The 17,131-nt window shown below is 33.1% G+C and overlaps 1 protein-coding gene across 1 annotated transcript; it reads left to right on the top strand.

The window, feature by feature from the left end:
• The first annotated feature begins 3,016 nt into the window (after positions 1-3,016).
• Positions 3,017-14,590, top strand: LOC127734785 (neuronal acetylcholine receptor subunit alpha-10-like). The gene is made up of 6 exons (XM_052244792.1): positions 3,017-3,099; positions 3,753-3,889; positions 10,090-10,134; positions 10,806-10,915; positions 11,992-12,539; positions 13,726-14,590. The coding sequence occupies exons 1-6, from the start codon at positions 3,033-3,035 to the stop codon at positions 14,442-14,444; spliced, it is 1,626 nt and encodes a 541-aa protein (XP_052100752.1). The 5' UTR covers positions 3,017-3,032; the 3' UTR covers positions 14,445-14,590.
• The last annotated feature ends 2,541 nt before the right edge of the window (positions 14,591-17,131 follow it).

Here is a 17,131-nt window from a genome sequence, read left to right as displayed (position 1 = left end):
TACCAGCTTTACACTGAAGTTCAGCTTTGGACGGTGAGTATATGACTTGTCACAATGCAGGCAATGGTGGCGTGTTCTATCCATCTAAAACATAGATTAAAGTCTTAATACATGCACACGAGAAAAAAACATAGTCAATTATAAATCTAAACCAATTATATTGACGTCGTAGCCATTTCCATTTCCATTGTCAATTTATATTTGTTATAAACTTCAATAAAACTATGCAAGTTACTTGCCTTTCTTTGAAGTGATTGTTGCATTTTTCGATATAAAGATATGATTGCACTTCCCCTCACGCATTCACGATGTCCTCAATCAGAACCGATCCCCTCACGCATGAAATAATGAAAATTGGCAGTTTTTAGATTTATTAAGACGTCTATCACCTTCGGACAGCGTACACGCCGTCCAAAACGACATTCAATCCCGTTGACAGAAAAAAAAACTAAATCTGAACTTGTAGGTCTGTTAATTTAAACCATTGTGGTGACGTCAGCCTATTCATTTACCGTGGATTCTTTTTCTAGAATCAACGCTTCCTAAATCTGCCGCTGAAATTGACTCACCAAATTATATTCAATTGTTTCCTTTGTGTGCCTAATTTCATTAAGTTTAAATAAGCTAATTTACTGATTTCTGTTCACTAATGGAATTAATTTAAAAACTTTAATTTTTGTAATTTTTATATGCCTTCACTGGGAATCGAACCCTTCCTTGAAATCTGTTTTGTGTGACTGACATCAGCACACCGACGAAACCTCTCGGCTACCAATGGGTTACACTATAGATGTTTTTTATATATATTTAAATGAACATCTGATATACATCGGTTCATCGGACACACAGGGCTTGTACCTTTATATAGACACAATAGGCAGTCGTATAGTATGAGTTGGTAGCCGCGAGGTTAGCATGGTTAAAATCAATGAGTTAAAGATCGGGATTTGTCGGTTTAGGTTCGAATCCCTGTACTCTCTTTGTTGTACCAATTCTTAAGTTATCCTAGTTTTTTTCTAATTTTGCAAGTTATAGTGGATATTTTTGTAATAATAGCGAGTTTTACCGGGTTTATTTTTATTATTATTGGCTATTTCACATGTTTGAGCCAAAAATGATTACATTCTATTTGTCAATTTTTGTTTTATAAATATAGCATGATTTCATTTGTTTTACTACATAATTTTACAAAGGTTTGTTCGCAAATTCCTATGCGAGAAAATCGTGATGTGCCTAGAGTGCTAGAAAAATTTCGATAACATACTTATTATATATACTTTATATATGCTTTTTGGTCGGGTTGTTGTCTCTTTGGCACGTTCCCCATTTCCATTTTCAATTTTATTAGAAATAATTTTGAATATGTCTTATTTTGTATAAACAGATAATATTCATATGCCTGGTAATATAAAATTCTTTAAAGGTAGAAGTGTTATATTTGTATTTTGTTAACCAATTAATTGTGATCTGAGATTTATCAATGCATCGTTGGACACGATAACATGGTTATTTAAACTCACTTACAATACCTTCTAATTAAGAAAAGGCTTTAATTTTGAAAAGAAATTAACACAATAGTTTAAGTTATAGATACAATGGATAAGCGTAGATTAATGAAAAACAAACCATTCGCCCTCCGGGCTCATGGTTTCTTTTTCAAGAATCCACGCTTATCCATTGTATCTATATAACAGAACCATCTCAAAATTTAAATGTCACTTTTTTCGGCAATTACCCGTGGGACGATTGATTTTGTAGGAGTTTTACTCCATGCACAACAGTAAATGATACATGTGTCTCTTCGTTAAAGTATTCACCACAGCATAGCATTCTCCGATTTTCAATATTTTGATCAGTTGAATTAGGAAATTGCAATTTAGAGATGTACATACCTTTTGAAGCGGTGACAATTACTCCACTCACGCATAACCGGAAAATCCTCTCACGGTTTTCATTACAGAACCGATTGTTCTGCGTGTGTAGATTACCAGCCGTGACTCGACAAAAAGTTTAATACGAAAATTACATTCAGGCGAAATGGGAAAATATTTATACATCGGGTGTCATCGTACATGTTTGATAAAGATAGCACTAATGAGACAAATTAAACTGGTTAACATATTTTCAATGGCTTATAAAGCATGTATAGAGATCTGAAGTTTGTCTAATACGATATTTTTTATAATAACACGGATATGTCACCCATAAAATGCTAATATAATGTGTCGGACACTTGCAGTTTTCTTCGACCTGATTCCATCATAAGAGTCACGTGATATTCTTAGCACCTTAACCAAGCAGACAAATACTATACAATTTAGGCTCACAGCGTGATATAAAAGTAACAACGGGTGATATTCACGTTATAAATAATTTTAAAGAGAAAATAACTTGAACTTTCATATGCAATTCATCTGATATTGATATGAAATTGACACGTGAAATCACCTGAAAAAATTAATAAATTTGAAATTAACACAACATCAACACGTTACAATAACGTAAAAAAATAAACTCGATATAAACACATGCAAATCACGTATAAAACTTTCGATGTTTTTTTAATGTTAGATTTAAATGAAAGCCACGTGAATGTTAAAAACGTGATCATCACGTGAGAATGTTATGTGCACAAAGTTAAACACACGTCGAAGAAAATTGCCTGTGTAGCAATAATATAAATGTTATCTATTTGTCTTCAAGGCTTGCTGTGTGGTATGCATTTTGCTCATTGTCGAAAGCCGTACGTTGACATATAGGTGCTTACTTCTATGTCAATGAAGAGTTATCGCATTGGCAGTCATACCACATCTTCTTCGTTATTTATATAATAACATGATTTGAAATAAAGTTAATTTACAGGTGTAAATATAGAATTAGCACATGTTATTGGTATCCATAGCAATAAATTGCAAACTTAGTTGAAGAATTTTACGTACAAGATATATAATAATCTGATATCAACATTTCCTTCAATCATCTGCTACACATTATTTAACTTCTGAATGTTGTTGATTTCTTATCTCTTCAAAATGGAGGAATCACGTATTTTTATTTTTACAATCTTGGTGATCAACTTTTTTCCTCTGATCTACTCTGGTAAGTGTCATTCTATTTTTTACAGAATTTAAACAAGAATATATTATAAAGATGCGGTTCGCAAAAAACTAATGCAAGTCTATATATACTGTAGACCAAAGAAACCCAATCGTTTTGCAACAATTTTACTTCCAGGAATGATAGAATCTACTAGACAAATCGTATTGGCATACAAAAGAAAATGCTTGAACAGATACAATGTACTAGGTCTCGGCAAAATTTTGAAAATATCATTTCGTTAGAAAATTAAACAAATTAAGTTAAGTAAGGTCGAATTTCGATTTTATTTTGTGATAATAAATGTCGAGAAGAACATTGTTGGCTAGTTTTTAAACAACATTTTTTTTATCTATTTTGTACAACTGTATTTTTCACTGTTTTATTTTGGATATGATATTTTTAGAAATAGTGCTCTCGCCGCGACATAGCTAGTGTGCTTTATTTCATTTACGTGACAATTTCCAATTCGACCTTCGTATCATCCCTCAAACCATATAAACCTAGGACAGAGACCTCGGCTGTCTACTGTAACACATTTTAAATGAGCTCTGATATGCATTCTCATACCAGGGCTGGTATGGATTTAAGAGACACCTGACCTCAGAAACGTTTACTTATTTATATAACTTATCAAGATAATGTTTTGCTTGTAGAAAAAATAGATGGAACAGAAAAAACACTGTATAGAGAATTATTTCAGAATTACAGCACTTCACCAAGACCAACAAAATCAGCCAACATTCCAGTTGTGGTGAAATTTGGTGTTGCGTTAAACCAAGTTCTTGATTTGGTGAGATCTATTTTCTATTTCAAGATTTTAAATAGTATAATGTATTAATTTGCTTATAAGTAACGTTGTTTGATAGAGTCAAAAAGCCTTCGAATTGATCTATAAGTGACTTATAAGGAAAATTTCCGATCACTATTCTGTTTTCCCTTTTCTAGCTGTCAAGATCAGGCCATTTCCGGGATAGACTGCACACGTTTCCGACCCTTTGAATTACTATAGAGTTAATTATACTCTATTGATTAGATAATTATAAACGTCCAGTTCTAAGTATTTCATGTTTCTAAAGATTTTCAGTTTTCATAACGTCTATAGTGGTAGATATTGCATGCATCTTTCAGTATTTCAGTGATAAAGAAAAGAAAAAATACGATTGCTTAAGTCCATGTTGTATATTTTAGCACCCCATTATTTTTTTATTCTTTATTTTTTTAGGTCAAAAATTATGAGACGCAGGGATTAATTTGATTTGATTGTTGATTGCTTTTAAAGGGCATTCGATACAGTAACAGGGGATTTAATGAAGTTGCTTACGTAAAACGTATTTTTTCGAGACACCAAACTGTGACATATCAGGAAAAGATGCATTATTGACTGATGTTAATCATTTATTTAGTTTGAATACGAATACATGAATCCCTCTTCTTGAAAATAACATTTGGCTTGATTATGTATGAGGATTATTTGTACAAAGTTTTATGAGCAAATCACCGATGAACTTTTTTTAAATTAGATAAATATACATGAAAAAACCTGTCCCAAGTCAGGAGCCTGTAATTCAGTGGTTGTCGTTTGTTTATGTGTGACATATTTGTTTTTCGTTCATTTTTTGTACATAAATAAGGCCGTTAGTTTTCTCGTTTGAATTGTTTTACATTGTCATTTCGGGGCCTTTTATAGCTGACTGTGCGGTATGGGCTTTGCTCATTGTTGACGGCCGTACGGTGACCTATAGTTGTTAATTTCTGTGTCATTTGGTCTCTTGTGGAGAGTTGTCTCATCGGCAATCATACCACATCTTCTTTTTTATATTTTTCCTAAAATCATAAACATTTAATAAAAAAATGATTGTTACACAATTTTAAAGCATACTTATGAAAATAAGATATTCCAAATGTTTTAACATAAACGCGCTTGTGTTTATCTTTTGAAACTAAAAAGTTAGGTATGTCTGTACAAAGGATAGAAATGTCCAAGAAACCGAGTTTTGAGTATATGTCTAAAATGTTGACCCCATTTATTTCTAAAAGTAACACAGGAAGGTATATTTTTATTACATATTTGAATTTCCTAGGTGAATAATAGCTTGTATGCAAATTTTCGTCAAAAATTCACCGTGGGATCAAAACTGTATCGTATGCCCTTCACGTCCCTCACTGATTGAACAACAATCATAACCGTTATCAGTCTTTATCACCTAAATAAGTATATTAAGCCATTTTGACACATTCGAAGGACAGTTCCTAAATTTTCTAGCTTGATAAACAATATTACCGTTTAAGGATGTATTCTTCTGACGTTTCAGTCTCGGTGAGGGGTACAAGAAATGATTTTACCAGAAACATGTACATTCCATATCAATTTTTTCTTTTCAAATTTCTTAGATATATATTTTTGACATAATATGCTTTTTGTTCTAAAAAAAGAGAAAACCCAAATTTACAAAATTAACAGCATGATGGTAAATTTGACACGAAAAAGCAACAAAAGTTTATAAAACTTTCTTATATTAACACCTACCTATAGTTTTTTCAAGTTAAATTTATTCAGATTGGTCCATTTCATCTGTATTGATAGTATGAAAACAAGTTTAATTGTGAAACTGTGATTTTTTTCATGATAATGGTCCAAAAATGAGCAAAAAAAAGAAGTGCACCACCATATGATTTTTTTCTTCGCCAATTATTTTTTTACAGTCATATAAACCCAAAAATCAGGTTATGAAAAAAAGTTTAATTCTAGAAATTTTTGGCTCCTCAGAGGTGTACATCCTTAAAGCTAAATGCGAAATATCCCTATGTATGATTTATCTACATAAAAATGGAATCTTTATGATTTCGAAACAGAAACTTGCCGCCCCAAGTCTAGGTCGCAAATTCCATGTTTTCAATATTGACTGTGCTATGACATACCACGACCCCAAAAAGTTCTACAAAAGGCCGTCAGATGTCAGAGCAATATAAGACGATATATATTCATGATGTAAAAGCTTTTTACTTATGAAAATATAACGATCAATATTACGTTACATGTTTGTTTCATAAGAATCCGTACTTTCGATTGGCTGACAACAATTGATAGGCCTTCCAAAATTAGATTTTATTTAAGAATTGAATGCTTCTTTTTGTAAATTCATTGGGGTGTAAAAGCGTTGACCGAAGTACATTTTGTATGCAGCGCGGAAGCGCTTCATTCTAAAAATGTACGCGCGGTGAACGCTTTTACAACCCTATGAAATTACTAAAAGAAGCATTCCATACTTATAATTACATTTTTTCGCTATGATCATGAAAACACGATTACTATCAAGTTTTTCTTTTATTTACCTGTGCACTTTATTGTGGAAACGTGTGTCATCATGTATGTTTCAATTCATGCAATTCATTTTGAAATGAAGAATAACGCGAGATTGCTGTTAGCCAATCAAAATAACGTATAATAATGAAACATACATCCAATGTAATTATTTCCAAATAAAATTGGACAGTCATGACAGCATACACGTGCTTCTCGTGACAATGTTACAACAATGCATAGGAAAACAAAAGAAAAATGTTTCACGATTGTAGCATGAAAATGTACTTATAAGAATTAAATGCTTTTTTCGTAATTTTATAGGGTTGAAGAAGCGTTGATCGTGCGCACATTTTTATACGAAGCGCTTCCGCGCTTAATGAAAAAAATGTGCTTCGGTCAACGCTTTTACATCCCGATAAAATTACAAAAAGAAGCATTCAATTCTTAATTGAAATCCAAGACTTTACTTCAAACACGCGCATATCGAACCAACTGAAAAATACACAATCCATAAGCAAATAAGAAGGAGAAAACGATTCATCACCTTTTAATTATGTTAAGGAAGAGAAAATTAACAATCGGAAAAAGAAAGTCAACCTGTTCATTATGAATTTTGGTATAGAAATTACCATGTAAAATTCAAATATCAAGGTTTCAAAAAAGGTCATCGGTCACTATTAATATAAAAATAAGGAGATGAGGTATGATTGCCAATGAGACAACTATCCACCAAAGTTCAAATAAAGCGGATGTAAGCAATTATAGGCAACCGTACGGCCATCAACCATGAGAAAAACCAATACCGTATAGTCGGCTATAAAAGGCCCCGACATGAAAAATATGAAACAATTCAAATGAGAAAACATACGGCCTAATTTATAACAAAACAATTTACGAAAAACAAATATGACAGACATGAACCAACGACAACCACTGAACTACAGGCTCCTAACTTGGGACAGACACATAAAGACTGTGGCGGGGTTAAACATGTTTGTAAGCGCTCAACCCTCCCCCTAACCTGGAGTTAGTGGTGTAACAGCCCAACACAAGAACAAACTATAATCAAAGTACCGAAGTACTGAACATCGGATGACCGCAAGTTCTGGTGGATAGTCACAGGCACTTATCTCAGAAAAAAAAAATCATATCTCTATACCTGAAAGTTAGGTTAAGGTACGTAGATATATTTTTTTTTTCTGAATTAAGTTCCTGTGTGGATGATGAATTATAAATGACAGGGAATTCAACCTCACCGTAATAATTATTATATTGTAGTGATATAATCATGGGACAATTATTTGTTATCAGTATAATCTGGTTTGTTGTTATATATTATGTTAATATTTGTATAACAATTATATATATATATATATATATATATATAGATAGATTCTACCACTGCATCGAGTGTGATACGATATTTATCCACTCGAGACAGTAAAATTTTCAAATTTAAAACGCGAGGCTCGCCGAGCGTTTTAAATATTTAAAATTTAACTGTCGAGAGTGGATAAATATCGTATTACACGAAATTTGGTGGTGGAATCTGTTTCTCTAATGATTTTCAAACAATACGCAGGCAAATTTATTCCTTCTTTTCGAATGATCTGCAAAAAGATGTGTTCTTTCTATGTGACGTCATCAGGCATGGTCGCATTTTTTCATGCCGTCACAATAGGAAATTCAGAGGAAAGCAAGAAAATTCGACGTCATAATCGGATTTTAGCCAATGAAGAACTGAGATCAAACGAACCACACGTTGATTAATTTTTTTTTATACAATGGGTGCAGAAAGGGATAAATTGACGAAGAATTAGAGAAATATATATATATATATATACAAGTCTAAATTGAAAACAACGTTCAAACCTATGATTGCGTTGGATAAAAACCGCAATTTTTATACGTGTGCATGCAAAACAAATGTCTTGGTAGAGGGGTCTGAATACAGCACAAACAACATTTTCCAAAAGACCAAATGAGTGAAAAAGTATATTTTAACAAAACGCATTTGACTAGCAGGTCGAACAACTGATGTTCTTAAACCCTGCTGACTGCCATTGGCGATTGCCAAATAAACGGATCACAAGCGTAACAAAATAGATCTTATTATTAATTTATTACCAAACAGAAAAAATAAACTTGCGGAAAAGATGGTATACCGCAAACATGAGGTGCAAAAATTTGTACACCATATCCGGATTTCGACAATTAATGTCTCTTCAGTGATGTTAGGAATCGAAACGGTATTTGGAAGGCCATATAATTTACCTCAATTTAGGATAGACTCTTGAATTTTGAAAGAGTCAAAATAGGATGAACGGATCATATAAACCCGAAGGCAAATATAATACAAGCCCAAACGAAAAAAATAAACAAGTCTAAATTGAAAGCAACGTTCAAACCTATGATTGCGTTGGATAAAAACCGCAATTTTTATACCTGCGCATGCAAAACAAATGTCTTGGTAGAGGGGTCTAAATACAGCACAAACAACATTTTCCAAAAGACCAAATGAGTGAAAAGGTATATTTTAACAAAACGCATTTGACTAGCAGGTCGAACAACTGATGTTCTTATGCCTCGTTCACACTTACATTTAATTCGAATTGAATTCGAATCGAATGCGAATCGAATTCGCTAATCGCGTTCACACACTCTTCTTTTTAAATTCGAATTGATTCGAATTGGCTAAATCGCATTATCCAATTCGCATTAGAAATGCGTTTTTGTTAATACGAATTAAAAGTTAACGTCGTTAGGACAGTAAAGCGAATTTGACACACATTGCAATTCGAATTAGAATTTACGTTTGGACGTAAAACGTTTCGAATGCGAATTAAACTAATTCGAATTAGTTAATGCGAATAGAATTCGAATTACGTGTGAACGCAGCATTAAACCCTGCTGACTGCCACCGGCGATTGCCAAATAAACGGATCACAAGCGTAACAAAATAGATCTTATTATTAATTTATTACCAAACAGAAAAAAATAAAATTGCGGAAAAGATGATATACCGCAAACATGAGGTGCAAAAATTTGTACATATATATATATATATATAGCAGATCATATTAATAACTCTTCCGGCAAATTTTCATCCATTTATACCATCATTCTCTTCTACTATTCTAATGATAGTGCAGTGCAAGTGCATGGTGGACACTCTTCTGTAATAATTCGTTTTCTAATTGGTTTGATTTGAGTAGGCATTCAAATTTCTCCCGCTAATAAATATTTATTACAAGCGATAAGAAATATTCATCCTCAAACACAATTTTTCGGTACGTGTGCATAGATATTAATGATTTTTTTACTTATGTATATATATTTTTCAAGACAAAACATTTTCATGTTATTTATTTATGTTCTTTCATGAGTATTCATTGAAGAAAATGAATTTATAACAAGCGATAAGGAATGCTATTTTGCACTCGATAATATCCGCGTATTTATACGAAATACGGTCGGTTATAAGTCAAAAGCGCAAAGGAAATTTCTGCGGCAACATAACACCGGTATGACCACTTAAGGTCACATCCGATGTAAAAATCAGTTGAAAAAGGCTTAATAATGTTTGCTTTAGTAAGATAGATTTCAGGTGGATACATTTAATTTATCATCTATTTAATACGCTTTCGTTTGTCATCCTATATATTCAGATAACTTGATTTTTGTAGGATGAGAAGAAACAGATACTGACTTCTTCTGTTTGGATAACGGAGGTTTGTAGTTCATCCGTCATTGCATCGGCTTTTACAATGCTTTAATCCATAGCATCACTGTTTTTTCTTTAATACTAAATGAACAAATTTGCCGAATATTCAGGAAAAAGCGGCGTGACTAAAACTGAAAGAGATACAGTTTATGTTGTACAGACTGTTATCGCATTTGCATATCTACTCGTATATGCATATACACATTTTTTGCGTTTATTTGCAAATGAATTCTGTGTGCACTTTGAATGACAAATTTTCCATACCGTAAAATATTCTGGAATTTATTTGACGTCACAAATATTCATACTAAGAAGTTATGGGAAAACGGTAGTATTTATTCTTCCATAGGCGACAATACTAATTTTTTTCTAAAATTACCACTTTTCATAATAAAATCTGGACAAAACAGTTATGTGTGGTATTAGTACTTTATTATTCTGTTTTAGAAATTGAAGTCAAATAGTATCATGACCATCTTCCAATGGAGCTTGTTTATGGTATCCATGCCCACCGTCATTTTGCATCAAATTTATGAAAATTTGGAAGTCTTTTCGAATAATTCTCAAGAAAATATTTCAATGGGTTTCAAAATTTATATTGTAAATTTACATACTACAATCCGGAAGGGTAATCTATAGTTTGCAAGATCATTGGTACTGTTGAAATATTTCTTTCAGTCTTGGAAAGACGAAGAACTTGTATGGTCACTTTCCGAGTATGACGGACTGGACACTCTTATTGTACCATCATCAAAGTTATGGAATCCTGATATTTTCATCTTCAATACGTGAGTAATACTATTAATGCCATAAGTTAATTATATGCACATATTACTTCAAGAAAGTGAATTAAAATCACGCGTTTGAATAACTAGCCATTGTCAAAGTACTGTTACATGAAAGTCTTTTCAACGTTAACACACGAATTCAGGAAAGTATGAATTTGGCTTAGTAATTCAATGAGTAAAATGTCCTCATATTTTGCTTTTATTTCAATTAAGTATAAGACAACTTCGAACGGATGTTTTGAAGGTGAAAAGTATTTATTTCCTTAACAAATATCACACTGCACACTGAATTATACATTATTGCAAACCAGTATCATGCAGAGTTACCGAACTTTATAATTATGACTGAAATAGTTGCATATGACATAATAATGCGTTGATACATTTTGAAACATGAATTTTATGAATGCATCTGATGAATTACCTCTGAAATAGATTCTACAGTATAAAAATAGGAGATGCGATATGATATCCAATGAGACAACTATCCACCAAAGTTCAAATGAAGTGGATGAAAGCAATTATAGGCAACCATACGGCCTTCAACAGGTCTATATTTGTCCATCTAACATTACAGCTTTCGTCATGTTCAACTTTATGGCGTTACATGGCAGGAGTTTGGAGATTACAATGTCGACGTAAGGGGTTTCACTCCGTTTTTGAGTTCATTTGGTTCCGAATGTTTTCGCTCCAAATATCTTGTTTTTGCCCGACTTACTATTACCTATATGAGAAATTTAAACTTACTTCATATTTGACACTATCTACTGGATGATATTTTTTTTACCTCGAACGTATTTCAGAAACACTTGTTGTGCTCTTGGAGATCATAACATACGTTTTTTACGAAATGGAGTAAACAAATGCAACTTTTGAATCGTGTAACGGGTGATACATGTAGAGCAGGATATGGTAATCCCGTCTCACTCTGTTTGGCGCTCATTGTATTCTGATTGTTTCCATTCCCATTTTGTCTCTATACCTGAGATAGTAGCACTATTTTTAAACAATTTTCCATTCTTTCATTGCTTTTCATATATTTTATTTCTTAAACATGCATTTTTTCTTGTGAACAGTGCTGGCAACAAAATCGATGACTTTGTTAATGTAACTGGCGGAAGATTGATGATTCAGAACGAGGGTCACGTCACGTGGCTCATACCTTTAATGATCAAAAGCGTCTGTCGTGTGGATGCTACATTCTTTCCGTACGACGAACAGATATGTGAAATACATTTTGGATCGTGGATTTATGATGAAACTCAGTTAGACCTTCAACCCGTCCAAACAAAACCAGGTTTAGATGACTATGTGGTTAATAGCGAATTTGATTTGAAAGATGCGAGCCTCAGGCGAGAAGTTGTCGACTCAAAATGCTGTCCTGGAAACGGTAATCACCCAATGGTCGTATTAACGATCAATTTGAAGAGGAAGTCTAGATACTATGAATATATTGTGATAGCACCAACAATGTTGCTGAGTATTCTATCGTTGTTTTCGTTTTGCCTACCGTCACATCATGGGGATAAGATATCAATCGGACTGACCGTCTTCCTTACTCTGTATGTTCTGCAGCTGTTAATTTCAGACAACGTTCCGGACACCAATACAACGCCCATCCTAGGTATATTCAGATTTTAAAACACCTTCTTACAACACTTTGCTATCTTGAAATTATATTTGAATTTCTTTTTTATTTTGCATATATATATACCACAAAGAAAACAAAAACAAATGAACAGAAGCAAAACTGAGGGAAATTAACACCCCTCCCTTAAAACGCTGAAAACAACAAACATATAAAGTGAGCACTCAGAATTATTCGGTTGTAGTTTTTCAACTTTTTCAATCCCCTAAAAAATGTTATCGTATTTCAGGCAACTAAAAACAATCCCGCACTGTACATCTCTGTATCAAACATTATTTGCACTTGCTAAAAGTAAACTCGAAATTATTGCAATGTTGATAATTAGATCATTTCGGGTTATATGTTTTAATTTGCTGTTGTACAAAAGATACGAATAAAGTAAATAGATATAAGAAGATGTGGTATGAGTGCCAATGAGACAACTTTCCATCCAAGTCAAAATTTATAAAAGTAAACCATTATAATGTTTATTATTAAAAAGGCTCAGTGGACCACCAAAAACGACTTTCCTGTGCTTCTCAGGAAAGAATAATGGCGTCTGTTTCCTTTTTATGTTTGAGAATGTCAATACCAATGACAAAGCGCGAGCTATTCCGATCTCCTTGAAACTTTAAAATAACTTGATGGCCACGAACAATATACCACAATTTAACACCTTATACGGCATGACAATACAAGTAAGTTTGACCCGAACTTATCAAGTCGTCTGCCAGTTTGCTGCTAAAACAGAGGAAAACTATTGTTATTATCATGTAAAACACACAAATAAAATCCGAAAAAATATGTCTAAAAAGAGGATTTAATTGCAATTCTCGAGTTATCTTTCTAAATGAATAAAACACATAAAAATTGTACCTTTTCTCCACAGAAAGGGATATTGCCTTTTCACATTAAAAGACACATTTTTAAATCTAAAGACTTGTGGGTAATTTCATTGTTCGTACCCAAAAACGAAAATAACGGCACGTCATTGGTTTAATTCCAATTGTTTAGGACGTTGTAAGCCAATCACAACGTTTTGATGTACGACTGTCAATATATTACCCAGCATTCGTTAGATTTTAAAACAGCGAAATTATCCTGGCTGTTTTGTTGTTTGTTTATTTCTGCATGCAGATTATACGAAAATTTTTGAATGACCGTTTTTTTTCTTCTTTTCTAGGAATTCTAACATTTTTAGTTATGACTTTCAACTGTACGTCCCTTATTATGTCGACGTTGGTCATGAACATTAAAAACAGGGGAAAACGATATCCGATACCAGACGTTCCTCCTTTACTGTCTAAAGTATGTCAAGGATTTTTAGGAAAAATTACTTGTTCAAAGTTTTCGTCTCGCGTTGACAAGTTTTACTTGTGTTCCGATAAATCAAACCAAGATTTAAATTTACGTACTAAGGAATATGATAGCGGTAAAGTGCATTTTACTGAACCGGTAATTCCGGATAAGAAAACACCCGAAATTGAAGACGAAATTCTGGAACTTGCAGATTTGCTGAACGAAAAAGAACCTCTTTGTCCTGACGTACCAACTAACAGTACATCAGAGAGTAATCTTAAACCATGCAATCACGAAGATCCATTTCGACTGAATCGGCAAAAATTGCGGAGATCTTACAAGCTTGCGCTAAGAAAAGGTTTAGTGCGAACGGAACGCCATCATCATGATGAAGACAATGAAAATAACGATGAAAAGAATGATTACGATGACAGCGAAGATACTGACAATGAATTGAAAATTCATCAGCAAAACATGTTATTGAAACAGGAATGGTATTTTATAGCGGAAACAGTAGAACGGGCATCTTTTATAGTATATGTTATTGCTACATTTATCACTATAATGACTATTCTAGTCATTATACCGTTGTATACCAAATAATCCAACAAGGTCAGTTCACGAATTCTTAAATAGTTCTCAAATGTTGAAAAATAAATTGTGTATTCCATTGCTATATGTATCACAGTTGTTAAATTTTGTACTTTAATTGAAAAAAAAAATCTATGCAGATTATATGATTAATAAGAATATAACCTCGAGTTTAACTTTTCCTTTTTTTATCAACATATGCTCCTTATGCATTCTATGTTTGTGCTTAGTATAACCTTTATTAGTGAAACACAATTGAGTCACGACAAAAATGAAGCCATTATTATTTGCTACGATATTGTTAATACCGATGTTTTTAAAGTTAAGCTTTTGTTATCCATTATACCGTCATTATGGAGTTAAATGCCTAATAAGATAGTGGAGGTCTAACAGTGTATATGCTCATGAGCTTGTACTAAGACAGTCAGTGCTTTTCTATGGTATCTTCATATTTTTCGTCTTTTAGATTAAGATTTTTTGATTTTTGGTGTTTTAACGCCACTTTTAAGCACCGCTTTTGGGCTATTTCGTGGCGGCCAGTTTTTATTGGTGGAGGAAGCCGGAGTGTCCGGAGAAAACCACCGACCTTCGATAGGAAAACTGACAATCCTAGTCAATTAAGATTGGAGTAGAGTGCACCCGCACGAGCGGGGTTCGAACTCACAACCTCAGTGTTGACTGGCTAGTGATTACAGTAGTAACTACTTAGACCACTCGGCCACCGAGGCCCCTTTCGTCTTTTAGAAGGTTGGTTTTAATTGCATATATACTTGATAGTCTCTGTAAAACTTATTCACATCTTTTTTAGACACGGGCGATTTAAAGCTTGACATAGCGTATATATACCCCGACCATTGTTGTCCGTATGTTGACCTCTACATGTCGTTTGGTTTTTTTTGGGGTCAATGGGTTAAAGTCTCATTAAAGTATACTCCACATTTCCTTTCATTCATACATACATACATATAAAACCACGAATTTAATTTTGTGAAGCATCAATTCCTCATCTATGCATGTGAACCTATAGCTAGGTCCCATTTCAACCTCGAACATAAAAAAGCCGAATTTACGGAGATGTCGAGCAATGATGATTTAATACATTAACAAGCAATTTTATAGGTCCTTGATTTAGTTCGCGTCCGGTCACATTTTCCTTGCTTTTGTTGAATGTTTTCTATCATTGTACATTTTACATAACTATTTAGTCATATAGTCTAACAAAGTTACAGGTGTTTTAACAGTTTTAATTCCTCTTTTGAACCTTTCGGTTGCATTGAGGCTGATCTTTAAGAACTCGTAAGACATAATGCAAAGAAAAGACAGCTTTTCTGAATTACTTTGGTTGGAAATAATTACATGTACTAGTAAAATAAAAAGTAAAAAGTGTCTTACTTCGTAAATGAGATGTATAAAGTGTGGAATTACAGAAATATTAAATGATACTAGCCACATTTATTATTTAGATAAAAAAAATCAAAATTTCAAGAGCCATATTTTAGAACCGAAAATAGCTTAAAGGTGTAAATTTGATACAATCTGATAGTTCAAGAAGGTGACTTTTATTTGAGTTATATCTTCTTCTTCTTCTTCTTCTTTAAGTTTCTAGCGATCCTTCAATTATTGAAGATTATTCGCCGGGCGTCGACTATAAAATTTTATAATTTACATTGTAGCAAGAAAAATAAAAAGAAACAAAATCAAAAAATCAAAATAATGTATGTGCATTTGTAAAATTTCATTTAGATAAAACTATATACATTTGATAACAAAATAGTTAGGGATAGAAAATGGGGATGAGAGCAGATTCTGAGATCATACTCTTGAATCCCTGTACTGTACTGCATGATACTATTTGTTGTGGCAGAAGATTCCAATCTATAACTGTTCGTGGATAAAATGAATATTTATAACTGTCTTTAGATGTTTGTATTTGCCTAAATGAGTGTGGATTGCTATGTCTAGTTCTATTGTCTAGTGGGATCAAAAGGTTAAATGTAGGGACTGCAACAATTTCATGTATAATTTTGTAGAAGAAGACAAGTCTGTATCGTAAACGCCTAATTTCAAGTGGGTACCAATTTAAGTCTGTCATCATTTCAGTAACTGAGCTGGTGTTATGGAAGCGGTTGCATGAGAAGCGCGCTGCTCTTCTCTGAACTTTTTCAATTTGTGAAATTTGCTGTTTTTGATGTGGATCCCAAATAGTTGAGCAGTACTCTAGTTTTGGTCGGACAAGAGCTTTAAATGCATGTGCTTTAACTTTAGGTGAGGCTATTTTAAGGTTTCTACGAATAAATCCAAGAGACTGATTTGCTTTTGATGTCATGTTATTGATATGTTTGTCCCATTTTAAATTTGATTGAAGAGTTAGGCCTAAATATTTTGTAGAGTCAACTTTTTCTAGAGAGTGATTGTGTAATTTATAAGTGAAGTCTAAAGGTTTGCGTTTTTGAGTTACACTGAGAATGTTGCACTTATCAGGGTGAAAATGCATGAGCCAGTCCTGCTCCCATCTGCCGGCCGCTTCCAAGTCAGACTGTAATTTATATGTGTCATCTGGTTTTTTAATTTCCCTATAAATGATACTGTCATCTGCGAACAATCTTAATGTACTATGTTCAATATATTCTGCCAAATCATTTATAAATATTAAGAATAAAATTGGACCAAGCACTGTGCCTTGAGGTACCCCAGATGTT

Source organism: Mytilus californianus, unplaced genomic scaffold, assembly GCF_021869535.1.
Source record: "Mytilus californianus isolate M0D057914Y unplaced genomic scaffold, xbMytCali1.0.p SCAF_3, whole genome shotgun sequence".
Classification (NCBI taxonomy): domain Eukaryota; kingdom Metazoa; phylum Mollusca; class Bivalvia; order Mytilida; family Mytilidae; genus Mytilus; species Mytilus californianus.
This window is presented reverse-complemented; position numbering and strand designations above follow the sequence as displayed.

Excerpts from the sequence above, each read along its gene's own strand:
- LOC127734785 (XM_052244792.1), top strand. The coding sequence starts at position 3,033 with ATGGAGGAATCACGTATTTTTATTTTTACAATCTTGGTGATCAACTTT. Across the intron at positions 3,100-3,752 it reads TTTTCCTCTGATCTACTCTG|AAAAAATAGATGGAACAGAA; the intron begins GTAAGTGTCATT and ends TTTTGCTTGTAG. Across the intron at positions 3,890-10,089 it reads TAAACCAAGTTCTTGATTTG|GATGAGAAGAAACAGATACT; the intron begins GTGAGATCTATT and ends TGATTTTTGTAG.